At 35.7% G+C, this 26,664-nt stretch overlaps 1 protein-coding gene across 1 annotated transcript in view; it reads left to right on the forward strand.

Annotated features, from left to right (window-relative positions):
* MCTP1 (multiple C2 and transmembrane domain containing 1) overlaps positions 1-26,664 on the forward strand; it is a 214,440-nt gene that overhangs the window by 106,442 nt on the left and 81,334 nt on the right. Inside the window, 5 exon segments of the mRNA XM_066339938.1 lie at positions 7,381-7,483; positions 9,310-9,412; positions 9,759-9,860; positions 10,207-10,281; positions 11,840-11,959. Of these exon segments, the coding sequence (XP_066196035.1) occupies positions 7,381-7,483; positions 9,310-9,412; positions 9,759-9,860; positions 10,207-10,281; positions 11,840-11,959 (503 nt within the window).

Below are 26,664 nucleotides of genomic sequence, written 5' to 3' on the forward strand. Positions count from 1 at the left end.
CCATAACATTTATAATTATACATACAATGAAAGGATGACCTGTGATTTTTTTTCTTAAGTATTCTGTGGAGATGAGTTTAACTTGATTATGGCACGTTTAATTTGACGAGGCACTGACTTGCCTCATGAGATACCTCAAGCATTCATGGTATCAGTGTGTTGCAACATATTTGCATCAGCACAGATAGAGTAGAATTATAATTCCCATTTTAAAGATAGAAAACTAAGAAAGGTTAACTGACTCAGCTAAGGCCAACAGAGCAAGTCCTTGTCAAAGGTGGCATTTCGCTTGGGTTCTGTACTTAATCCATTAGATAAGGCAGCTTCTCATGCTATTGAGCCATTCCTCCTCCTGGCCAAAGGTCAGACTGACTGTTCTGCTGCAAGCAGCTGGCTGGCAGGGAGCTTGGAACAACATTAGTGACATTAGTGTCTGCATGAGTGGCACTGCCCCCCAGAGTCATGAACTGGCTGTCTTGTCTTCTAAAAAAATAAAGGCCTTTTTTGCTGTGGGACTTAGATCTATAATGGATAGGCATGGCCAGTGGTAGGAGAGAATCATAATAGCCTATGAAATATTCAAACCATATTTTGGCTTTTATAGCTACATTAAAGTTGGTTGAACTTTGTAAAGTTGTGGTTTAAGAACTCGACTTTTAAATGGAGAAATAGAATTGAAATTCCTTACATTTTTTAACTGCCCAAAGTATTTTTAGTTTGGTAATGTAATGTCAATAATGCAAAAATTCATGTAATATTTAGTTTAGAATAAGGCCAGTGATTTATGAAAATTGGTTTATGGTCTAGCTAATGCTGAAATTGACTTTTTATCAGTTTTTGTAACTTAAAGGACTGTGAAATGGCAAAATTATGAAATTATTCCTTTCCCTGGAGTTATACTGAAGCAATGCATGTTTTCCATAGCCATGATAGAGGTATCTCTGAAGGACTAATGGGTATCTAACCTAATGCTATCTGCTGTCCCTTGTGAGTTAATACTTCAGAAGTGCAATAAGATTTTCAGAGGACAGGGACATCTGCTATGTGCACTCTTGCTTGCATATACCCTGAAGAGCAATTATATCAATGGTAACTCCTAGGAAGAGCCCGTGCCAGCCTTAATTAGGAGAATAAGAGCCTTTCTACAGTGACTGATGGTCTTCATGATCTTTACATTTTCATTCCTACAGGCTGGAATTTCAGTGATTGACAATAGAGAAGCATGATGTTTATTACTGTATTCAAGTGTTTTCTTCCTTTTTAAAACAGACAATTATCCTACTGCATAAAATATAGATGCTTCCATACTTTTGTTTACTAAAGTCCCCGGTTTTACAGTATTAACTGGATAATAAGCAGATGACATGCAGTTTTCTGGAGACAAATGCATGTACTTAATACAGTTTTATGATTAAAAATATCACCGTTGAACTTGTACAAAACACAGCAAGCAAGTTGTTAAAATTTAAGATCTTACAGATTTTCATCAAAGAAGAGTCTGCTTTGTATACAAGTGGAGCTAGGAAGTGAGCACAAATTGCAGTTATATTCAACTGAAGTCTCTGAAAGAACTGCTATGTTCCAAAATTAATTTTTGCTGGAAAACAGTTTGCTAAGAATCAAAAATTTATACTGGATGATTTTCACCTTGGGGACCTATATAAATTGTCCAGAAATATAAATTATATCATATTGTAGTTTGACAGCTCTAACACTCAGGTTAAATTCATAATTAGGCAAATAAAAATTCCTTGCATCTGAATTGGTCACAGGTCTTTACCATCTCTTGTGAAAAACTAGTACTTTTGTAGTTGAATATGAGATGACACCCAAAGGTTTGTTGTTCTAGCTGCCCTCTAGATTGGACAGTTCAGCTCAGGTGCAGCCTGGAAGATGGGCTGCAGTGGTGTGTGAGACCAGCTCACCAGCCTAGGGCCATTGTGCTACAGGGGTTCACAAGTCACCTGATATGTTTGGTGCTTGCTTATGAGTACTAACATAGAGAGCCAGATTAAAGTCCTGTCGTGTTTGAACTGATGGAAAGGGCCTTTCCCAAACTTTTCCACTAAAAAACACACAGGTAATGTAATGCTGTGGCTACTTCAGAAGAAGATCCAGAAGCTGAAATTGTGTGGAACTTGTGGCTTTGTTGTTTTGATTTTCTGAGTATTTTGAGAATCAGTTAAAGGTTGCTTCTATCAATCACTGTTTAGGTCTCTTTTCCATCATGAAAAAGTTCATTTTGTAATTTCTTGCAGGAGAAAAATGTTTTGATGACCAACCTAAACAGATAATGAATCTGAGCTGCCAGCTGACTTTGATTTGTTTGTGAAGGACTTCCTGGGCTCTGAGGGACTTTGATTTTGAAGAAAACAACAAGTAACAAATCTCTAGTTCCTCATTGCTACCTCTTTTGGAGAGCTGGGGCTGATTTCAGGTTATGGGTGTACAGTTCATCCAGGAACATACAGTAGTTCTGAGAAATAAGGTGACAAGTAAAAGACTAATTTAAATTAATATGTACATGATGTGCAATGTGAAGGACACAGTGCTGGCTGAAGTAAAATACTCTTCTTAGATGTTAGTAAGGGAATCTCAGTTTGTGCTCTGGTCTTGCACTGTCTAAAGACATAGGACAGCATAAACAAGGATATCTGTCAAACTAGATGCAACATGTGGCCTAAAATTCAAAAGCTTCAAAGATAAAAAATAAAGAAAGAATTCAAAGTTTCAAAGGATAAATAGCTATTTAGGGTTTTTTTCAGTGGTGGCATACATTGCAAAGTTCATTCTCAGATAGACTAGTTCTGTAATGGGTAAAGGGGGAAATGGATGAGGGAGATCTGTCAAAAGAGAAGTTGCTTTTCCTTCCAGTTATGCATGTGATGAAAATTAGCAGTTTGTTTCTATAATTCCAGGAGCCCTTAGGAATATACAAGTAGAAACCAAAATGAATGAGACATTACAGCAAGACAATGGATAAATGAATAATTTTGTATTGAGGTTTTCTGAAAGTTTGATTTCAGTAAATTGAAAGGTGTACTTTGTTTTTTCACTACCTACTTTTGTAATGAATTCCTGCAATCAGTGGTAAGGTGTCATAGCAGTTTGCCCCATTGTGGTCTTGGGATACTCAAAAATTTCAGTGTTCGTGTTGGTGCTGCTGGGAGCATGCTTTTAATATCTGCCTTAGGCAGGTGGCAGTCATCTTATTCTTGTACAGCACTGACCACATGCTTAGGAATGTATTGAGAAGTTTGTTGTGGATGTCTGCCTGATCAATTTGTCTCTACAGTCACTGAAACAATAGCTGGAGGCCTACAAAAAGCAAGGAGCAGGGATTTTTAGTTTTAAGGTCCTCAGTAGATACTGAGGTAGAATTTCTTGATGTATGAAAGGTTATATACAGTTATATATAACAGTTGTGGTTTAGTTTGTAGTGAAAAACGTTGTCAGGACAATATAATATGGAATGATATAACTGAGCATAGGCAGCTCAAGACTAACTAGAGGTTTTTAAGTGTACTTTTAGAAAGGATAGAGGGAGAGCACATGCTCTTCAGAACATGTGTGGTTCTTTTCTAAAAAAAAATGAGGAAAACCATTTCTGTATCCCTTGTTTGAAAAAGCTAGTCACATTAACTGACAGTTTTCTGAGGCTGCTGCTGCCTTTGTTAGAGTGTGTTGTGCTTAAGGTACTGGTTTTTAATAATATAGTGTTATTAGATCTTTTGGGTCCTCATAGAGACCAAGGAGACCTAAGGACACTCTGTACTCTTTTTGTGCTATCTTTAGGCTTTCATTGGGAACAATACCATTATTTTGAATAATCTTGAAATGCAGCAGATTACCAAGACAGTCAGTGAGAATTGAGATTGCAGTTACTCTTTCTAATAATGAAAACTTGAAAGATGACAGATACAAGTTTCACCAAGTCTTCGTGCATTGTTCTGTCTTTGTCTTTTACATTCACTTAATTGGGTTAGTATCTTAATGATGTTTGCACATACCTTATGCTAAGCATGTCAGCAATGAGTGGTGCTTTTCAGAGGCCCGGCTTGTTTGTGAGTGCTTCAGCACATGGAGGAAATGCCCATAGGCAATGGTGAAGGTGTATATGGGAACTTTTTAACCAAATAATTGTGATAAAACCAACATTCCTTAGCAGAGGTGTTCAAAACTGGGAAATGTCTCTTTATCAGCCATGGTATTTGAACCTTCCCTTGAACCACGTCACGATATTGCCTCTATTCAAATTTGTTCTTGTAGTATTTTCAAATGATAGGTGGGAGCAAGTGTGAAATGTTGACTGTAAGTGAGGGGTTTTTTTCATTTCTGAAAACCATTTGTCTTTGGTTTGGCTGAGGAGTTCTGTAATTAATGTTACATATTATTGATTGATATCCATGTAAATCTGTAAGAATAGTCAGTGAAAAAGTCCATGCCAAGATGCACAGAAAACAAGTAAATGTAGTAAATACCCTCTCCTTGTTTATACAAGATGCCCTGTATATGCTGCAATGTAATTTACTATGTCTGTGTATATTTAATAGGCTCAACTCACATTGTACCATCATATGCAAATATGATTGATAGTACTTTAAAAAATGAGATATAGTAGTCCACCTGCTGTGCCAGTGCTGCCCTGTTATTTTGATTATCTTCTGGGTGTTTCTTTTTCAAATACTGAAAGCTAAAGAACTCAAATAATATAAATGGTTTAGATTTCCTATCACCTTGTAGCCTTGTGAAGTAGAACCTTGAGATGTTTGGTACATCCATTTCTGCTGACTAATGAATTGTATATTTTTTCAAGATAATGGGAAACATTTAGGAGTATATGATTTTCTAGAGAAGGTAAACATCAATTAACTGTAATTCACAATGTCTTTAAAACAATTATTCTTTATCATTAAAGTTAATAATATGCACATCAACCCTTGGTGTAGTCAAAATCAATGCTGTAGTTTGGGAGATGTCGTCCCTGGACAGCTTTGTCTAAGCATTGATTTCATTGTCATTTGTATAAGGTACGAAACAAATTACGTGCTTTCCTAATATCATTATTGTAGCCCCACTAATGGAATCTAACTACTGTAGCTACTCAGTTTATAGTTTCTAATAATGCATGAAAAAAATAATACAGAGTTATTGAAGAAGTTGAGAAAAACAATTGCTTAGTATGCTAGATTTAATTGTGGAAGGCCAATGCCAACATTCAATATATTTTGAATGGTTTACTGCCCAATGAAAGTCTGGAGAGAAGAGTACCATGAGGTATTACAGAACTCAATTTTTCGTTTACATCAGACAAAGTTCCCCTGGGTCCAGGAAGCTGTAATTTGTTGTTCAGCTTTCTACTTACATGAAAATAATGTATACACTTGTACTCTGCCAAAGGCAAAGGTTACTTCCATCAGCTGCTGTAGAAAATAAAAATGTAAAAGCAGGATAGCATACCTCTGTTTTGGAAAGTATTTATAGCAGTTGCCATTACTGACACAATTTGAAATATGTGTTAAATAATTTAGTCCACAATGTGATTTCTTCCCTTTATTGCCTCTTCATTGAAACAGCTCTTCCCACCATGCCCCTCATGTTTTCATTAGTGTTTTTTCCATCATAGCTGTTCCTTACGTCTACCTTAAGGGGTACCTCCTTAACCTTCTAGAAAAATTCAGGATTGCCCTGAAATGCTGAAGATACCAATCCTGCCACCTTTTTTTTACCTCTCACTTTGGAACAGTCTTTTTTCGGACTGCCGAGCTGTTCTTAAGCATCAGATTCAGGTGTCTACTTTTCTTCTTATCCTTTTGTCCTACTTTGGCCAAGGATGTGCAAGGGCAGAGCCTGGAGCCATGTGGGCCTGTCTAGGCTGTTATTCTTTACACTCTAATTATTGCTGGTGTGTGGAAGTCGGGGAGTCTCATCAAGATGAAGATGTCATGGCTCCTGGTGGAGGAAAGCAGGGGCAGTGCAGAGGCTCAGCAGCCATTTTCTCCCTTTATGGAGAGTGTGTGGCCAGTGGAGTGGTGGTGCTGGTCCTAACTGGAGGATTTATCTAACACTGTGGATTTTTTCTTTGTCTTGGTGTTGGGAAGAAAATGTGCAGGTGTGAAAGGTTTGTGTGCCATTATCTTTCCTTGTCTCAGGCTTGTGGGAAAAAACCCGGTGGAGGGAGTGGTGGGGTGGCACCATCTGTGGAGTCAGTGTTTCGCGTGTAATCACCCTCTCTTGTACACTGCTACTGTTTGCTTTCTTATCTCATTGCTGTTTCCAGTAAGTTGTTACCTCAACACTTAATTTCTGCCATTAGTTTTTCTCACCTGAAAGAGGGGTTGGGGAAGAGGGGAAGCAGCTTAATTTCCTGGTGGGCTTAAACCACAATACCTTTCCAAAATCAAACCTTAAAAGAGGTAGTGTCAGTTTTATGTTCTACCTCTAAACTTGAAGTTGTGGTATTTTTTCTTGCACTTTCCTTAGTATCTAAGCACTGCTTGCCTGAAGTCTTTTGCTATAAGCTTCCTATTTTGTATTTAAGGACACACGCACTTGCTTTCCCTATTACTTTTCTTTAAAGGAAAAAAAAAATAGACCTCCATATCCATTTCCATTATCCTGCTTGCACACAATTATCTACATATTGCATTTTCAAAGCAGCAACTTCATACTTTCTCCTTTGGTGGTTTTCATGCTGGGGGACCTCTTTGTAAATATATCCAAAACTACTTTTTTGTGCTTTAATGTATAATAAAATATGAACTGTGTTTGCCTTTCTGCTGTGCTGAGACTACAGCCTGTCACTCCAGCCCATACCATCTCATTCTTTAATTGTACTTCCTCACTTTGTCTTGTATTAGGCTTTTATATTAGACTGTCTTTAAGATTCTTTGATTTTGGATAGAGGATTTGTACAGTGTGAAACATAATACAGCATAATAGTCTATGGATAATTTTCGTAGGTGCTATGTTGTAACAAATAATACAGAATAATACATTTCCTTCATATCAAAATATTCCCATTATGTTGTCTTTAAAGTCAATGGAGAATTGGTACCATTGAAGTAAAGTTCTCTTAGCTATCTCACAAGGGTGCTTGGCAGCTTTTAGGAACATGCTGTGTTTCATCAGAAGAGTTTGTATGGTGATTTTTTTCCCCCTCCCCCTCCTTTTCTTTTAAAGGCAAAAGAATTGTTCTTTTAGCAAAGAATGTTAATAGATTATGGAGATGAGTAGTGTGCTATGAATATCTTGAATATAGTGTAGATCATTACAGTGAGACTCAGAAAATGAGAAACAACTCCCCAAACTTATTTTTATTTAAAGCTTGATCATGTGTTTTCTTAGTTCATAAAATTTGTTCCAAATTTTCTCTTATAGGTAAAAGTGACCCATTTTGTGTAGTTGAATTGAACAATGACAGACTGCTGACACATACGGTCTACAGGAATCTCAATCCAGAATGGAACAAAATCTTCACATTGTAGGTGTTTGGATTTAGATGGAGGGAATGGATGGGTGGGTTTTGGGCAGTTTTTTGGAGGTGAGGGTGTTGGCGAGGAAACAAAAATACAGTAAAAAGCATTAGATTACTACATAAAGTTAGAAATTCTACATGCGTGTGTATTTCTATGAATTATGATGAAATACTTTCCACTTTTCTTTCCGTTTACCAGCTGCACTCCTCATAATACCATCTAGTATCATACTAGTACAATCCAGCTGTTGGGTAAAATGCAGTCTAAAACAATTTATTGTTTTAGAAAGTGATGTGATTGGTTTTTTTATCCTTCTGTTATTTTGAAGACAGTTAGAGGCTTTGAAAAAATAGAAAAAAGGTCTTCCACAGACAAAATGTCCCTGTTGTTTGCCTTGCTCAGTTGCCTTTTTTCCTCCCTTCTCTCTATCTTTTTTTTCCTCCCCTCTCTCTATCGGACTGTGATGTGACACCAATGAGTAGAAAAAACTCATCATTGCAGGTCTTACTGCTGCCGAAATCAGTACCAATCCTCTACAAAAAACAGTAGAAGCTTTAGTTTTAGCTTTGTGTACACTTGCTCAATTTGTCGTACATGAAAATGCTATATTTTTGCCCTTAATCTCAAAACTCAGTGTGATTTTAATTTTAGTTTTCCCCTCTATATTTTTGATTCGTATATTTAGCATCCACAGGTTTTCTTGACCTGCAGTGAGCTCTCAGAAATGAATTCAGAACAAAAGAAAAAAGTCTCACAGTAGTTGTACTTTTGAACAGCTTCTTACAGTAGTTCTCATTTCTGTATCTGCCAAACCATGCTAAATTGTTCATTGGTATATTTTTAATTATTTACCAATACAGTCAATAACTAATCATCCTGTACTTCTCAACAGTGTTCTCTGTGCGAGAAATTGCCTGGATTTGTAGAGGACAAAGGACTAACCAGAATCGAATAGAAAACTTCTAAAGGCTTTCAAGGCCTTCTGTCTATGTACATTTGCATTTTTCGTAAGATTTCTTAATTAATTTTTGGGCTAGCAATGCCTCATCCGGAGGAATATATTTTACTGAAGTTGAGCTGCTTTGCGTGCATTTTCTGGAACAGCCATTCAATCAAACATGGATTCTCTCAAATAATTTTTTTTATTCAAGTAGGGAATGTGAATTTTTTCACCCAAAAGTTTAAATCGTACAGTGACATTTCTTGTGCACGGCAGCGGAGTGTTTAATAGCTTGCAGTCCTTTTTCCTCAGTTGTACCTGGGAGATGCATTGTTCCATATTGTCTGTTCTTTATTTGCTGGAATTTGTTGTATGTAATTAAATGAGGATTTCAGAAACAACGAACTTGTTCTTAGTGCAAGGATATGCTCTTGTAACTTGCAGTTGTTTCCATTTACAAGGGTAGGGGTGTTTAAGAGTAGCTTTTAAAAGCTCTCAGTCCTTCTGCTGGTGGCTGTAAATCTCCCAGTGCGGCTCCGTGCAGGTCATGCAGTGCAAACCCCAGGTAGGATATTTAAGGCAACATCCCTCAGAAAACTGCTGGAAAAGCCTTGCAGAGGGAGAGAAAGAGTGATAACTGCAGCCCTTAGAAAGTATTTGGGTTATAAAAAGCCTTATACAGAGAGAGAGAGAGAGAGAGAGAGAGAGAATCATTGCAGCCCTTAGGAAGCATTTTGGTTATATGCAGAAATGTCTCATTTACTTGAGCTCAGTTCTCCTCCATGGGCTGGAAAAATAGATGGATATCTAACCATGCTAACCTTTTACAGTTTTGTCCTTGGTGCCCGGTGGAGTGACTTCTTTCTTCTGTGTGTACTTCTCCCTTTGTAGCAATATAAAGGACATCCACTCAGTGCTTGAAGTGACAGTTTACGACGAGGACCGCGATCGAAGTGCTGACTTTCTAGGCAAAGTTGCTATACCATTGCTGTCTGTAAGCTTCATTCACCTGACATACTGCTCTGAATTTTTCCCACTTAAGGGGGGAAAGAGAAAAAAAAATAAAAATGAAAAATTTGCAGCCCTGAGTCTGTCATTTCTCAACCAAGGTCTGTAATAACACTAAAATTTTAACATACTCTATTCACGGCCATGTTGAATCCCATGATAGTTAATTTTTCCTGACAGACTCGGTCCTGGTAATGAACAGGTACTTGTCAGACTTGCCACAGTTGTTTTGGGTTCTCTGTCAGTTTCAGCAGCTGGGGGTCAGGGGTCACCGGGGGGGTGTATTCAGCGGAGACCGCAAGACAGACGGCTGTCATGTCCTTTTCCTGCAGATTCAAAATGGTGAACAGAAAGCCTACGTCTTGAAAAACAAGCAGCTGACAGGGCCAACAAAGGGGGTCATCTATCTTGAAATAGATGTGATTTTTAATGCTGTAAGTCTTAACTTTGGGGGTTTTTGTACTGCTAAAGAGTTCAGTTTCATGAAAGCTTTTGTTCCTGATTTGTAGAGAATTTCTGTCATTCCTCATTTTCTCTAAGCCTTGATTTATACTACAAAATACTCTTCTGCCACTGCTTGGCACACCCACTCTTTTTGTTGCTGCTGCTGCTGCTATTGCTGCTAATGTACAGAGCAGCAACTCTTGTCTCTGTGTATGCTTGTGTGTCCCGAGCTTGGTAGCCATGACTTTGAAACTTGGTAAATTTTGTGAATTGAAGCCTGTGTTATTAGTGAGGAAAAAGTAAACTTGAAATACTGACACGCATTTTAATGCATAGGTGAAGGCCAGCATACGAACCTTAATGCCCAAAGAACCGAAGTACATTGAAGAGGAAGACAGACTGTCTAAACAGGTAAAGAGTAAGGAAACACTAATCCGTTCTAAAATCCTTACTATCAAGTGTGCACATTCAAATATCTGGTATCATACTGCTGAGAGTAAAGAATAACATTTTCATTACATGTTTACAAAAGAATATGATCGGTTGAGAAGTCAGAAACAAAATACATGGGTTTAATGTGTCTCCTCTATAAATCGCTGCCTAATTTCCATGAAATACATGAATAAGAACACAGTTGGATTTCACACATATCAGATTATTGCACAGGTGCATGTAAAATAAGTCTTGCATAAATTTTTGCTGTTACCTTTGACCCAAAAGTTCTCCATTTGTTGCAAGGTAAAGAGCCAGCATTCTTTTAGCCAAATTTCAAAGAGGTTACTTGAGTAAGATTTGAATCAAAGGTGAAAGCAGACTAAAACACTTTGGAATCCCAGGAACAGGAAATGTCTTGATTCTTTTTTCTCTGGGTATTTTGTGCTACACACAGTTTTCATGCTTTGGTAAAAAATTACTTAAGCATACATATTTTTCTACACTCAAACTACTTTGGACTCAGTTTTTCATGTTCCACAAATCTTGTATCTCACATGTAGAGAATTGGTTGGACTATGGGAAGATTTATGTTGTTTTTGGTGAAAAGTCAAAGGTCTCTGAGCTGTTTTCTTTGTTCCTGAAAGCTTGTAGACTTGAGTGTGGTTTAAATTACCCAGTGGATGAATTTTATATCAGCTATTATATAGTTAATATAAAAAACATTTCAGGAGACAAAATATTTCTTTATTTGCAATTCTGAGTAATGCAGCTTTAGTAACTGCATTTGCACTACTGCTCCAGCAATGAGGCAACAAAGCCTTTTACTCAAGATTCATTTTTCTTCCCACTTTCATAAGTGAAAATGGTATTTGTGACTTTTGTAGATGGCAGGAGGAGTGACCATTTTCTATGTGACTCAGTACACAAATCATTTACTGGCATGTTCACTTTTTGTGGTGATGTGTGTTCTCATTTTAGAGGATTTAAGTACATTTTCGTGAATCAAAACCTAGAGTTGTTATGTCTTACAAATATGTAATTTGAAAGTATGCAGATTACTATGGTAAATACTTAAACCAATGCTTTCAAAATACATGACAGCAGAAAAATTTATTAAAAATGTTAATTGGTGCAGATATCTTAATAATATTAGAGCAGTAGCGTTGCATGGTTTCAGGTTAGTGTCTCCTGAAGCATCTTTTTATTTAAAAAGGCCAGCATTTGTTAATAAAAGCTTAATGAAACTGAAATCTAATTAACAAAATAATTTGTGCAATTTTGCAAGTGACTTTTTAATGTTGAACAATTTTTGTACCACCTAGAATTAAATTCAACAAATAACAATTGACACAATTACCAAATTCTCTCTCTTCCATGTCTCAGATTTTAGACTAACTTGCTCAATTTATGAGCTAGAGTGCTTAATATTTTCTCAGCCTTCTCTCAAATTGAGAATGACAGTGTTGTTAGCATGAGCCTCTTCTGAAACTTTTTGAGGTTTTGAAATATTTTCAATTTTTCATCTTTTTAACAGCTACTGTTAAGGAACTTCATCCGGATGAAGCATTGTATCATGGCTCTCGTTACTGCTGCCTGCTATATTAGCAGTTGTTTTGACTGGGATTCTCCACCAAGAAGTCTCGCTGCTTTTTTGGTATGATCTTCTTTATACTGTTTTAAATCAGCCCATTGTGTTTGTGTTCTAGACTGAGAGACAATACTGTGTAGATTGGGGTGGGTTTTTTTTAAATTTACTTAAAAGTTGGCGTTATGATGATACCATGAGTCATGTTTATTCAGTTTTTTAAAAAAGTAATTAAGTTTAAAATGTCATACAAACAGGATAGGGTGGGGTTTTTTTAATTTATAATTGTATATTTATAGTAAAAAAAAAAGTAATTGATTATATAAGTTACAAGCAGGTAATCCAAATCAAAATAAAACAAAATAGAATTATCCAGTGAACTACAGATAATATATTCTAAGGTTCTCACAAATTACTTCTATTAAGTTTTGTTTGGTCTCCTTGCATACTGAATAATGACTCTTAGAGTACTTTTGATTACTATTTATTCAAGGGTGGTGTTCCTAGATTAAAAAAAATCCACCAAAATAGAACACTGTCAAGTATAAAATGATAAATGCAAATAAACTAGTACCTTTTAGGCAGCAAGCTCTGGTCATAGTTTTTAGTAAATGGTTTTAAGTGAGTTTGTTTTTAGTTACTTAAACAAAATTGCTGTTTCTTCATGAACATGATCTTCATTAGTATTAACCTTTATTTTTCTGTTAAATTTTAAAAATTCCAAGTACAGTTGTAGATTGCATTGTATTACCCAGATAAATACCTCTTTATTTTTAAAATCATAAGAGCTACAAACAAGACCATAATTTTTTTATTAGAGAGTAGAAATGTATGCATGGACATACTTTCTGGGATTTCCAAGTTTTTAAAATTGGCTGAAATACTGCAATTAGGAGCCTCTCCTCCATGATTATGAACAGGGAAGAGTTTTAGCATGACTTTGAATAATTAGAGACATCATCTGATGACAGTACTTTTTACTTGGGTGCTTGAAGGTCAGGTGCCTCAAATTTGGAGTAATCAAACCAGGCATTGGAGCACTAAACCAGGCTGTGCATTAAAATGGGGTAGTTAGGTGTATCACTAAGTCATGCTGTTTTGCAGAAAGTTTCTTCTAGCTGCGCTGCATTAGTATTGTGCAGCTTGTTAAATCCCCTTGTGCCTGTCAAGGATGGCAGCATGCTGTTGGTCCTTGGTTACCTTCTTAGCTGGGACTACAGGAGATACATGTGCTATTCAAAGAGCCAGGGGGTTATACTCCTACTGATGTCTGTAGTAATGGCAAAAGTGTTGTTCAAAGATTAAATATGCTTGCTACTCTTTGCTGTAGAAAGGTGATCTATCATTTCAGCTGAAAGTTACCAACACTTCATGGGAAAATGCAGGTTTCAACATAAAATTCAAAATGTTCATATTGCTCTTAATGCTTCAGTTAGTAAGTATTCATCACTGTAAGTCAGATTTTAATATGGATGTGGAGGACTGAGGTGTTGCCAATGTAAGAAAGAAAAGACATCCTGTTCTTTGGGCAATTTTTTTTCCCCTTGGCACACTGCTGTGGCCAAGGAAGAAGTGGTAATCGTTTCTGGACATATTAAAAAAAAATCAGTGTCATAATAAGTAGTAGTAGCAGTATGCAAAACAGAATATGAGTAGGGAGGTCAATAATCAGTATATGTTGTTATCATAGTTACAGTGTATTGCAGTAGAAATGTGTTTGTGATTGTATTTTTATAGATCTATTCATATTTTTTCATACCTATCTATATAGAGAGACATATATTGCAGTATTTGTTTTGCTATGTAGGTGTTGCAGTAGATTTTTATGTTTATATCAGTGCTGTGGTTGTACAGATGTATTCCTGTTCTGCATCCAAAATGCATCCTGTGCATTTTGTAGAGGACAAAAAGCACAGGATGACCTGATGTTATTTTCTCCAGGGATCAAGACATTCCTCTGTCAGGCAAAGAAGTTTTTGCTGGCCAAATCAAATATATGTGAATTTTTATCATGAATACAAGCTTTGGGTTTAGTTGGATGGTTTCTGGACTTACCTAAGATGTTGAAAATCTCGAGAGTGATCCACTTCCTTGTGTTATGGTGAATTATACTTACACTATGGTTACAACTGAATTTAATAGAGTGTATAAAATAAATGTATGTATATAATTCATTTTTCTCTTCACTATTTTACAAATTCTATCTTCTCTTGAAGTTGTGTCCTAGAGACTAGAAAATGTCACAGTGAAATGTCAGTTCCAGAAAGGAAAGAGAGGAGAAGCAGACTGTTCTGGAGATTTTCAGCTCTTTAGGCAGACTAATAACATACGAGAAGTAAAGTTTTAAACTAACCATTTCTTCTATCCTGTTGGATTTGAATATATACTGTGATGGGTACATCCTGATACAGAGTTACAGCCATTTCAACTAAGTTACATATATAAGGGTTGATTTTTTCTATCTCTGGATGCCGCATTTCCTTGGCATTACAATTATGGATACTTTTTTACAGTGTGGCTTTTCTTTCTGATGTCAATGTGCAGGATCACAGATGAAGAAATTCTGGCAGAATAGCTCAGTTTTCAAAAATATAATTATTAAGATAGATTAGAAAAGGAGAACTACTCTTAGAAACCTACAGAAAATCTTGATTAATATGTTAACTATAAAAAGTTACAGTTACCTGCTTTATATGCCTTCTGCACTCTTCACTGCAGTTCTTTTTAAAGTCATTCTCCTTGGAGAATCACACTGTTAGTCACCAAGGCTAACAGTGTCCACTGAAAGAGTTTGCTGATTATTTTTACTCCTGAGCTTAGCTCTTTCAAACTTTTACATTATTTGGGACATTTTAGGTATGGAAATGCTGCATGGAAGTTTTAGGGTGATTCTTTCTGAAATCTATCTGAATGCATCAGCTCAATGACCAGTGTTGCCTGTGCTCTTCACAGAGATACAGAAACATCAAATCAAGTTTTGAATGTTCTCGATTATGCATTTCCTCAACTAAACAATATTTTACCTGTTTCTGTTAAGCTTCATATGCTCATCATCTTCACTGGCGATTTTGTCTGAATAACGGAAAGTTTTCACTCCATTTCTTTTTTCTATGCTTCGGTAATTTACAGCAGAAGAAAACTCCTACCTATACATACATACATACATACATACATACATACATACATACATATATAAAATTTTCATGCTCATATAACTGTGATGTATTAACAGCTGTTCTTTTTCAGATACTTAAAGGTATTAACTAATAGCTTGCAAGGTATCAATAGGTTGATCTGGCTAGCATATGACCTTGCCTTAGAGCAAGTAGAAAATTCTCTATTATCTCCTGCTTTTTTGTATGAATTTCTTGTTAAATAAAGGAAGTGCATAGCAACAATATTAAGTTAATATTTCAGTTCCACAACAGCTTTATTATACCACATGTCTAGAGGTTGATCAAGAATGTGTTATGTACTTATGTTTATGCTTATTAGGACATAATACAGTGGGAAAAACCAGAATATGTAGAGAGTGTTTGCCATAAAATCACATATTTTTCTCTGTTTAAAACAAACCTTTGCAGTATTTAGCAGGGTTTTTTAAATTATTATTGATTGGTAATTAATATGGTACACTTCAGGAGGAAGAATTTTAATAGAATATGCAAAAGTGGATGTTTTTTCTTCAGATTAATCCACTGTGGGCACTGAGATGTCTGCTGAGTTTTGCCTAATTTCCATCAGGTTCTTGACCAGACATTTGTGTTCTTATAGATGTCAGTGAGTGCAACGTGAGGGGAAAAGGTGTGTATTCTTTTTATCCAAAACTAGCATTTATCTCTGTAATGAGCCAAAAAATAATTGGACAATGGGGCTATCACTAAAAGGACACACTACGTGTGAGTCAGTGAATTATTTTATGGGACAACATTTAATCTTGAAATGTGATTGTAGATAATTTGTGCTACCATCTGTCCGTTTGGAATTCTTTTAACCATTTCAGTCATTATACAGTAAGTACGGCGTGTTTAACATTAACATTTGATACACATTTAATTTCTGTACTGCTCTGTGGTCCTTAGGGAGCTTTGCTCTAGTGCTACATGAGAGAGACAAAGTATTGATCAGTTAACATTTCAGCTATGTATGTTGCAAAATTAATGAAAATGCCAGACAAAAATGTCAGAGTGCACGAAAAGGTAAAATTTAAATTTGGTAGTTTAATGAAAAGTTTAAGATGCACATTATCAAAAATATCTCCTTGCCTTTAAGGTACTTTTCATAACTGAGTAACTAAAGAGAACCACATATTTTACTTAGAGGAACACTAAACATGAAATATGAGGGAATATATGTTCTTCAAAGTGTTTGGTATCCCAGAACGGCCTTGGTAAGGTGTTTAATTGCCTGCTTGAACATTTAACTGTTACTCATAAAATAAACTTACTTCATTTCTCACTTGGAAGAAGAGTGCCTCACCTGATGAACACACACATTAGTCTCAAATAAAAGCTTCTCATGAACACATTCTCCTGTTCCTGTTATTCTTTTCATTCATTCTATATGCGTACATGCATACACAAAGAAAATACTTTTCATTCTTTCTCAGCCTCTCAAATATTGATAAAATGACTCTCCCTGAATCCAAGTCATTTGTCAGGCCTAACTCACCTTCACTTTGTCTTCTAACATTACAGAATTCATGTGTGAAAATGACATAATAGTGTCCCTAGCTTTTGATTAAGTGTTAGTTCTCTTGCACATATGCCATTTAGTTCTGGAGGTGTCACATTAATTAATTGAAAAGGAAACAGGATTTAAAAGAAGTAGCTCCTAGAAGGAAGTGAGACAGCATAGCAATTTTGTCAATTTACTGAGCTTTTCCCTAATAAAAAGGGAAACAATCACTACTCTGTATTTTGGAAACTATGTTCACTCAAAGATGAAAGAGGAAGATTATGTTTCCAGAGAGACTTGATATGATACCACCAGGGGTTGGAATGCATTTGTTGGGATTATTACATAGTTTCCTCTTTTTTTTTACACTGTAGTTGTAAGAGAGTCAGAATTTTCACAAATATTAAAAAACTTGTAGATGTTCCCATCGTGGATAACATGACTGAGGATTCAACCTTCAAAAAAAATTAACCTTTTGTTAAACCTGTGTGAAATGTATCATCAAATTATCTTTGCCACCTCTCCTCTAGAATTTGAAATTTGAATAAGTGCTGGTAAGGTAGTTGCCAAAGCTTTTTTAATCTATCAAAAAAAGCCTTACCAAAAATTGTTGTTGCTGTCAAAACTGCCTATTCTCAAAAGAGAGATTTGCAGAGGTAACATGATATTGCAATGGCAAGGCCAGGAACAAGATTAATTTCTGATGCATGTTACACACGTGTATAAGAGTCCTTCAGCTTCTTGTCATCTGTATGCTCACCAGCAGGTTAGAAAAACAAGTGGACCAGACTGCTGTGGGGTTTGGTAGCTTTTGTTTTATTTTTCTGAGGCAAAGCAGACAAAAAAAAAAAAAAAAAAAAGTGGTCTAAGTTCTGTTTCCTCTTTCCTAATTTTCTATATATAAGCAGAACCAATGTTGGACCTCTTCAGAATTACATTGGAATTTGAGCTTTTTACAATACTCAGCTGTACTTTGTGCCAGTTTTTAGAAGGTGGAATAGAAAAGAAAAATACAGCAGAACCTGGTATATAGGACCAAAGAGATCCATTAGCTGTTGATACTGAAAGAACATACCAGCACCAGCTATAATTAAAAAGACGCCTCTTAACTATAACAAATAAGGAATGACTCTGGTGTCATCAGTCCACATCTTTTGTTTCACAAATTGTGTGTTTGCAAATCTGATACAAAGAAAGACTGGGGAATATTTATATATGTGAAAGCCTCTTTTAGTGCTTTTTTAATTAAAAGTCACTTTCATTTGACTGTCTTCACAAAATGAATGCCTACTTACTAAACAAGTTTAACAGTGAGATTTACTGCCCAAGCACAGCCCTGAGCCATTTTCAGTAATGTAGAGCATTCTGTGTGCTGTCCAGCTGCTGTCCCAGAAGAGTATGTGTCTTTCTTAGGTTCTCTGTCATTTCTGCCATCACCATCCGGGTGACTGGGGTGCCCACCCCCGAGGGTGTCTAAAATGGCACTAGCTCTACCTTCAAGCACTTTAATTGCTCCCTTAGGAGCAATTGTTTGTTCTACCTGCATATATATTTTAGTACCTAACTAGATGCTGTTCTGAGTTTCTTCATAATCTTAAGGTGTTAATTCTCAAAAACACCTATGATGTGTGGGAAATTACTTTCCTTATTTTGTGATTTATCAAACTGGAATAGACAGCAGCATAAAGCATTGGTATCCCAAGTCTTAGACTTTTCCTTCAATACTATACCACTAGTCCCATGTATTTTCCTTAGAAAACTGACAGTATTCTGAAAGTATTTAACTACCAAATGTTTTCGAATGGTGTTATAGCTTGATACACCAAAAAGTTTGATGGATGAAAATGTGGTTGATGAAAAATTTTGGAAGTTGACAAAAAACATTATTTACTCTCCTGTATTTAGGATGACCTAAAAAGTTCTAAAAGCAAGCTTAGATTTCCTGCTAAGACAGTGATGTGACTAGAAATCTGGGCATCCAGTTTATGTTAGTTGCAGTCTTACTCTGCAGTATGTTTCTGATAACCCAGGGTATGTACAAGGTAGTCCCCCAGAGAGGATTTGCATTGCATCACCAACTCTTACTTGCACTTTCCTCTTCAGTGCATAAAACTGTACTGAAGGAAAAACTTTGCACTTGAAGGAATTCACATATCATTGATACTGAATTTTGCTAATTGCTAAGTAGCTTGGGTGTTCTAAGGTAGTTGTGTACCCTCTCATACTCAGGTTCCCTGAGGTGCTGTTTCACAGTTATCACAGGAGATCTTTGCCATTTAAACTTCTATGACTTATGCACTGCACATGACTGAGTTATAAGGTATCTTACTTTTTTCCACATCTTTTAATGATGAGAATCAACACATTGTAAAGTCATGTTACAAAGAGTGTTTTACTTCCTTTTTATTTTAGTAGGAATAGGTATTATAAGGCTTACTTTGAAGTGAAAGAACTGTAGGACACACTGATTTCACTGGACCATTCAGTAGTTAAAATAATGTAATGTAATGGTTTTGCTAGAAGCTGCAGTGTAGTAACAAAAGAAGCAGATATGTTGTGTTTTGGTAAGAAAAGCCCAAGTAAGGTAAAACAGACAGAAAAGTAATTGTTTCAAATCTTTTGAAAATTTAGTGTGCAAAAGGCTTAGAAAGGACAGGAATTAAATTCAGAACTTAAGCTACTGGTTTCTTCCTATTGCTTCTTAAGGTATCTTCAGTGTACTTATCCCTGTAGAGCAGTTGTTTCTTTAGTAGGTATGTAGCTGGTAGGTGATGACATAAGTGTCTCTGTGGAAGAGTGAAGAAGAAAACCAGTTCTTTTCAATATGCTGAATTTTACTGGAGTGAAAACACTTTAAACGATTTTGTAACATTTCAAATATGCATAAGAAATATATTTTTATTGCTCATCTTGTTTAACTCACAATGTTATAATTTCAGTTTTGGTAACTGAATGAGAAACCTAGGCTGTAAACATAAAAAAGCCTTAGAGCATATTTTGTGCCTACTAGTGCCACATATGCTATATGACTAACAGTAATTTCTTTTATTGATGATGTAAATAAGGCCTCTAAAGAAAAAACTACCTTAAGTAATCATTGCAAAATTTACATGTGACGTTTGGTCCCTTTTTCCTAAAAAGAGAGTGTCTGCCACACATAGCTTTATCCTACAATTTTGGCAAAAGAGAGATGCTGCATTATTCCCACCATAAATGTATGGTTTGGACCTTGAAAGGTTTTAAAAGCTTGTTTTATTCTTGGAAGTCCCTGGTGGGTTGTGATGCTGTTTGTGATGATAATGTGAGGAGGTCCACATGTGAGGAGGTCTTCCAATGCAAAAAAGTTTTGTTTCCAGTGGAACTTCACTGAGATTTATGTAGGAAAGCACTGGTCTTTCACAATTGTTTTTTGTCATTTCCTTGTGACATTTCCTTGTGACAGAGTGTGAAAAAGCTATAGCGCTAGAAGTTGTCCCTTGCTTGGGATAACGAGTCTGTGTTCTGAGCAGATGGTCTTAATGTCAAGGGGACAAACCTCTGAAGTGCACTGTTGCAGAAAAACACTTCAGAAGTTTACAAAGGGTGGATATTTTTACTTTTCTTCTAAATTATGTATGAGTAATACAGCAGTTTATTAGCATAAATTTTATGGTATAGTTTCAGTCAAGGTTAATGAAGTTTCCACTTGGGTTGTTTTCCTTCTCTGAAAAATTAGAGTTAAATAATTTTTTTCTGAAAAGCGATGCTTTCCTGAAGTACTTTTCTATGTGCTTTCCCCCCATCCCTCCCAAGGCAGCACCTGAAGATCTTGGTGACAGGGATGAATCATGCAAATTGCTATCCAAACAGAATGTTTTCTTAAATTTCTCAGTTAAAGGCCAAATTTGTGGTTGCCATTTTGTGAAGAAAATGCTCTTGTAGCTTTAGCCACATCACTAGTAAAGCCTGCATGTTTGCAATGGCCTATCTCACCCAGTAACTGGCAATATAACCCAGTCATGGCAATATAAAGAGGAGCAAAAACTACCTCAAAGATCATTTTAGTTAAGTGTCAAAGCAAGAAACAATGTTGTCTAGGTAGTTTTTTAATATGCTAAACACTTAACAGTGTGGACAGAATGTTAGATTTTTACCAAGTGTCACACTTACATGATTTAACTTCTGTAGGAAAGAAGAATTTCAGTTGACCTTGAAGTAAAAAGCCTGTAAATGTCATAACCACTTGTTTGATGAAAGCAGCATTTTTATTTACTTTTGGAAAGAGAAAATGAAAAAGGGGTTTATACATGGAATTTGTTTAATACTTTGCATAAAAAAGGTGACATAATGTAAAAATTATTGTTTCTTTTGGGTTCAGTGGTAGGTTGTATTTATTCCAGGGTAAGTATTAGCACTTACTAGTAGAAATAACTAATGGTGTGACTCCAGTTGTTACTGAGGAGAAAAAAAAGCTGTCAGCCAAATGGCTGCAGCTGATACTGAATAGACTTAAAACTGTATGGCAGATCTGTGAGTTCAAACGTTTCCATGGATAACATCTACACTATTAGTGCAACTCCAAAGTTACAAGAAGTCAACTGCTTTCCAGGGATACAAGTACTCTATGGAGAACCCACTGATTTTCAAAAATAAAAAAAAAATTGACATAATTTACTTTTATTTATTTGGGATTGACCACTACTCTCACAGCTGTTATTAGCACAACAGAGTTATCTGTTAAAACTGGTATTATGTAATTGGAACTTTTGGTATTTCCTTACATTTCTCCTCAGTTCTTAAGCACATGGTATCTGTTTAGCTATTCTTGTTCTATTTCATTCTGGTGCACATTTACAAGGCAGAGAAAAAAAATCTCTTCCTTATCTTAGACCAAAACGCACAGGTGCATGCATTTGAGTCTTTATTTTCCAGCGATGAATTGTTCATTTTCCTGGAAAAGTGTGCTTTTTAAAATTAAAACCAGCTAATTCCTGTGAAAATGGGTAATCAATACTGTAAGGGACACCAATGATGTTTATTAAGGCATGCTTTTCTTAAAAAAGAAAGAGTGAGTAATTTTTGCTTGGTGTACAGTATTCTTTTTCTCTTTTCTCTTGAAGAAATAATACCAGCAGATAATGTATTCTTTTAAAATGAGCTAAATTTAAAAGTAGGTTTTTTTTAGTATTTGCCACCATATTAATTATTACTTGCTTAAAGCACCATTAGCAGAGGGATCCCGAGTTAATAAACACATCATAGTATTAGTATATAAAACACAATATACTTTTCCCAAGACAATGATTACAAGCATAAGACCACTTTAACAGCATTTAATGCTTATTCCTTAAATGTGCTTGATTTTCATCTCTTGGAAATAGTATCAAAATATTGCAGCAAGTAAACATGGAAATGTATTGGAGCGATTTATTTTACAGGAGAGGTACCTAATGCCTTGTTTGAGCTTTGTTTCTGTATTATATCACTCTTCATGGCACTGCAGCTTCACATCAGCCAGAATAGGGATTTTAGTACTGAATATTAAGCTTCTTTAACATAACTCCAGTGAAACACATTAAAAAAAAGTTATTTCTTCATCACAGTCTATTAGTTGGAACATTTGGAAAATAACTTTAGTGTGCTGGTAGGTCTTTATAATGTAGTATTTTCACATTCAAGAATCGCTTTGGATGAGATTTATGGAGTTTTAACCTTTTGAGACATTTCTGCTTTGCTCCAAGGGTGCTTCAGGGTTTTATGAGCTACTTTGATTTTATCAGTATGAGCAAGATACATCTCTATAAATTACTACTGATTCACTGGGGCGTATTTCTTTGCATCAGAGTTGAGAGCTCCGTCAGCACCATCCAATGCACAGTAGGCCAGTCTGGAGTTACCTACCACAGTCTGGACTGCCCACCCAGGTCAGGCACCCTTCTGCCTCTCCACTGGAGCACCTGCACACCTGCAAACTGAGCCATGCCCCATTCAGCCCCTCAAGAACAGCTCTATTGTTGCATTTTCTGAGGGAAAATTATTCCAGTTCTACTTGTGAATTAAAAGCAGGGCTGTTGTTACTCAAGGGATGTTAGGCCTCACTGCTTTTTTGAGAAAACAAATTTGCTGTAACTTTATCTGTAATTTAGTACCACTTGGGCACAAATAGAGGCTACATTGTATAGAATGCGAGGCAGAAAGTAAGGGTTTGTTAAAGCCATAAAATGGTTCGGTAACCATTGTATATCTAAAAGCAGCCACATCAAAGCCATAAAAAAAAAAAAAAAAAGAAAAAGAAAAAAAAAAACCAAACAAAAAAAACCAAAAAAAAAACCACCACAAAAACCAACCAAACAAAAAACCCCAAAACACCAAAAAAGCAACATCCCACAGAATAGACAAGAATAAAAAAAAAATCCACCCCAAACCAAACAAAAACCCAAACAAAACCACAAAAAAACCACAACCCCCCACAAAACAAACAAACAAAACACACACACACACAAAACCCCAGAACCAACAATCAAACCTCAAGAAAATATATTGATTTTATAGCTTCACCATTAACCATGTATTTTGAACCTACTTCAAACATACTGTTAAAGAAGTAAAGCTTTCTGTATGTGTGGAGAATATAGCAAAATTTCCCAGAAGTTAAGGTTCATTTGCCTTGACCAACACTGTACTCAGAAAATAGTCATGGTAAAGGCTACTCAGCTCTTTTTCTCAAATTTTTGGTTTGGTTTAGTTTTGCTTTCTTACAGTAAATGTAGCAGACCTATGCTGTTCTCAAGTGCCACTTTCTTGAAGAATATGATGTCAAAATGCTTAAATACACTTTTCCTTTTGTTGGTCAATTCTTGAATGTCAGAATTTCATAGGAAGAAAAAATAATGCTTAAAACCTCAGTCCTGTATGCAGAGCCATTGCAAATGGTGCTGTGGAGGCCAATCCAAATCAGTCAAGTATTTTATTCCATCAAAGTTAATTTTTACAAGCGTGTGCCTTACATCCTGATTAGGCAGCAAATGTGCTAACTCTCTGGTTTTTGGGGGGTTTTTTTTTTTTTTTTTTTTCATTTTCTTTCATTTACCTTTTTTTTTTTTTTAATTGTTAATATAAAAAAACCCCTCAGTTCGGTTTGTAGAAGTTTGATCTTGCTGATTAACAAAGTTAAAGTTAAGAACTTAATGTGGTTTCTAATCATCTGGCAGCTGTCATTAGTGAGTGACAATGCAGCTAATCCCCCCTTCCTCCCCCCTCTAAACACACAAGCCTGCTCCTCCTTTCTCCCCAAAGCAGCAGCAGCCACCTCTGGGCACACTCTCGGCTGAAGCTGGGAGCAGGGAGTATGTATCTGACCTGGGATCTGAACCTGGGAAACTCTGGTTAGTATGCTTCATTGTCTCCGGATCACTGCGCTCACCCTTCTGCTCCTTTAATTACGATGTGTAATATGTCTGATTTGAATCAAATTATTTTAATTAAATCATTCCACTGTTTCTCACAGTGCAAGACAGTTAAGAGCTGTAGCTGGTGGTGTTATAAATCAGATGTTCCCCCCTCGATTGGGCCAAAGTTAGTAAGCCAAAGCTGAGTGTGGATTCTGGCATAGATAGAGCAAAAAGTGTACATGAAAAGCAAGTCAGCACTTAAACTGGAACTGAGAGATCCAGCAGTTAATTTTATAAGTATCAGAGGCATTCCTGCCGGTATTTTTCTCTCAGCATTGTGCCACAAGCAATGGGTTCACTGTTTGCAGGGAAGGCAAAAGGCTGAGAAGGGGGTTTGTGGTTTCTGGATGAAAATAAAGTTCATCTTGGTTTATCTCTGATTTGAGCAGTCCTGTCATTTTGCCAGTCAGAGAGTGTAACGAATGCTCGGCTGCCTCACCAGACAGAGTTTTTCATAGATAACTCCTCAACAGCTGATGACACTGCACTGTGGTACTCTGATGCTTGTAATTTTTTTTTTTTTTTTTTATTTTCTGCAGACATCCTTTCTTTCTCACATTCTTTCTATTAAAAATCAAAAAATTCATCTCCCCCAAGATGCAGTGAAGAAAGTAAACCCAAAACCCTGAAGAATTTTTAATGCAGGAGGAGTGTTTTAAAACAGGGGATGCCTGTGCTCTAAAATGTGATTACTGATTAATTACATTCTGTTGCCTACCTAGCAATGACAAATGCAGTAGTTCTCTGGGACTACTTTAAGATATGGCTGGTAGAACCAGCAGCCCTGATACCTCTGAAGTACAGGACTCTCTGCTTGCTCTGTGATTTGTCTCATTTCTGCTGGCTTTTCATTTATGGAACTGATAGTCAAATATAAAATATATATTGGTTAAAAAAATTACAGATTATTTCTGGGTCACTTTCAGTGTTGACCTGTATGATAGGCTGCATTTTTTTAATTTAATGCAGTTTGGAAACCATTTTAAGTTTCCCAACATGAAAAAAAGAAGTGATACTGGATTTGCAAACAAAAGGTTTCTTGGTTTATGACAAGTAATATCCATCTTTTTGCATTAGTGTAGCATTCTACCCCAGATAATTTTTCGTAATTGGTAACTTGTGAGTCATATATGTTATCTATTCTTTTATGGGTTCCTAAATAGTGAATGATGTCAAAGGTCATCAAGCATTCATAAAGGAAATTTTTTTATTATTATTTTTTCAGTTTTGATCAGTGTTCTGAAGAACTCTGTGAACATTTGAGGGAAAAATATAAAGAAAAAAATAATAGCCATTTTCCTGGAAGGAACTTCTTGGAAATTCTGTTACAGCAATTCAAAGAATAAGTTAATTCTGGGACATACATGAAGTACTACAGCAGAATGAAAATGTTTAGTTAAGTCAGTTATGATTTATCTATTCATGGTTAGGTTTTAAAAGTTGGAAATGCTTGTATTGTATATATGTGCAGCAAAATGAGGAGTATTTGCACGTGACTGAATAATTTAGAAGTCTTCCCTTTTAGAAATATTTTTGCAGTAATCCCCAAGCCATTGTATTCCTTTCATCATGAAACTAGGAGTGTTTATAGACATCTGCATCCCTACTCTTTGTAAGAATTTAATATTGGCTGCAGGTTAAGAAAATCTAACAAGGGAGAAAAAATATCTTCGCATCTAAAATAATAGATGGCATCAAAATGGCGTTACATTTTGATGCATTAGTTTGTCACAGGCAAGTTATTAATAGAAGGATTTGGGCATATCATTTAAAATTTAGTTATCATAATGAGAAATCTAGTAGGAACTTTTCTCTTTACTGCTATTTCTCCAGCTACCCATAAACATTACCACTAACTGCTCACGGACTTTCTGATTAAAAGTTAGGAGAACAGAATAATATATTAATAAATTCAATTACCGGCAAAGACAACTTGAACTAATTTACAGACAACTATGTAGGAGGCATTAAGTATTTTAAAATGAGTTAAGTATTAATTTCAAAGTAAAGTTGTTATGAACATGCTGGCACAGCTTGTGTGGTTCTCTCTTCAACAGTCATTTAAATGTACTCTGAAGAGTTTAATTATAATGAGATATTTCCATTAAAAATTATTCAGGACTATCTTAATAAATAAAATAGAACTGAGATCATTTAATTATGATGTAATTATATTATATGTAAAATAATGTATATTTAGAATTACAATAATGTAAACTTTTTTTAAACTCAGTTTCTAAAATTAAGAACAGGAATAGCTGATAGGTTTTGATCACCATTCTTGAAATTTCATCTGAAAACCATGAATAATTTGGTATTTTGCATAATAATTTGAATCTAAAATCAGTAACAGTATGAATAGTACTTTGTCTTTAAGAAAGGTTTTAGTAGCTTAAGAATAAAGCCAAAGATATATATTGTTGCTGAACACTGTGTCATTCTATGGCATACATCAGTACCATTGGTTCTTCTTTGAGTTTATTTTTAATTTTTTTTAAACTTATGTTGTGGTTTATTTCTTTGGAATAGTGTTTTTAGCCAAGCTGGAATTAGCTACTAATATATCCTAATTATTTCAGAAAAGTACTTTAATCTGATTATCTGAGACAGTAAACTAAGGCACTTTTTCAGCTCATCAGACAATTGACTCTGAATGTCACAATTATT

The sequence above is a fragment of the Sylvia atricapilla genome, chromosome Z (assembly GCF_009819655.1).
Source record: "Sylvia atricapilla isolate bSylAtr1 chromosome Z, bSylAtr1.pri, whole genome shotgun sequence".
Lineage (NCBI taxonomy): Eukaryota > Metazoa > Chordata > Aves > Passeriformes > Sylviidae > Sylvia > Sylvia atricapilla.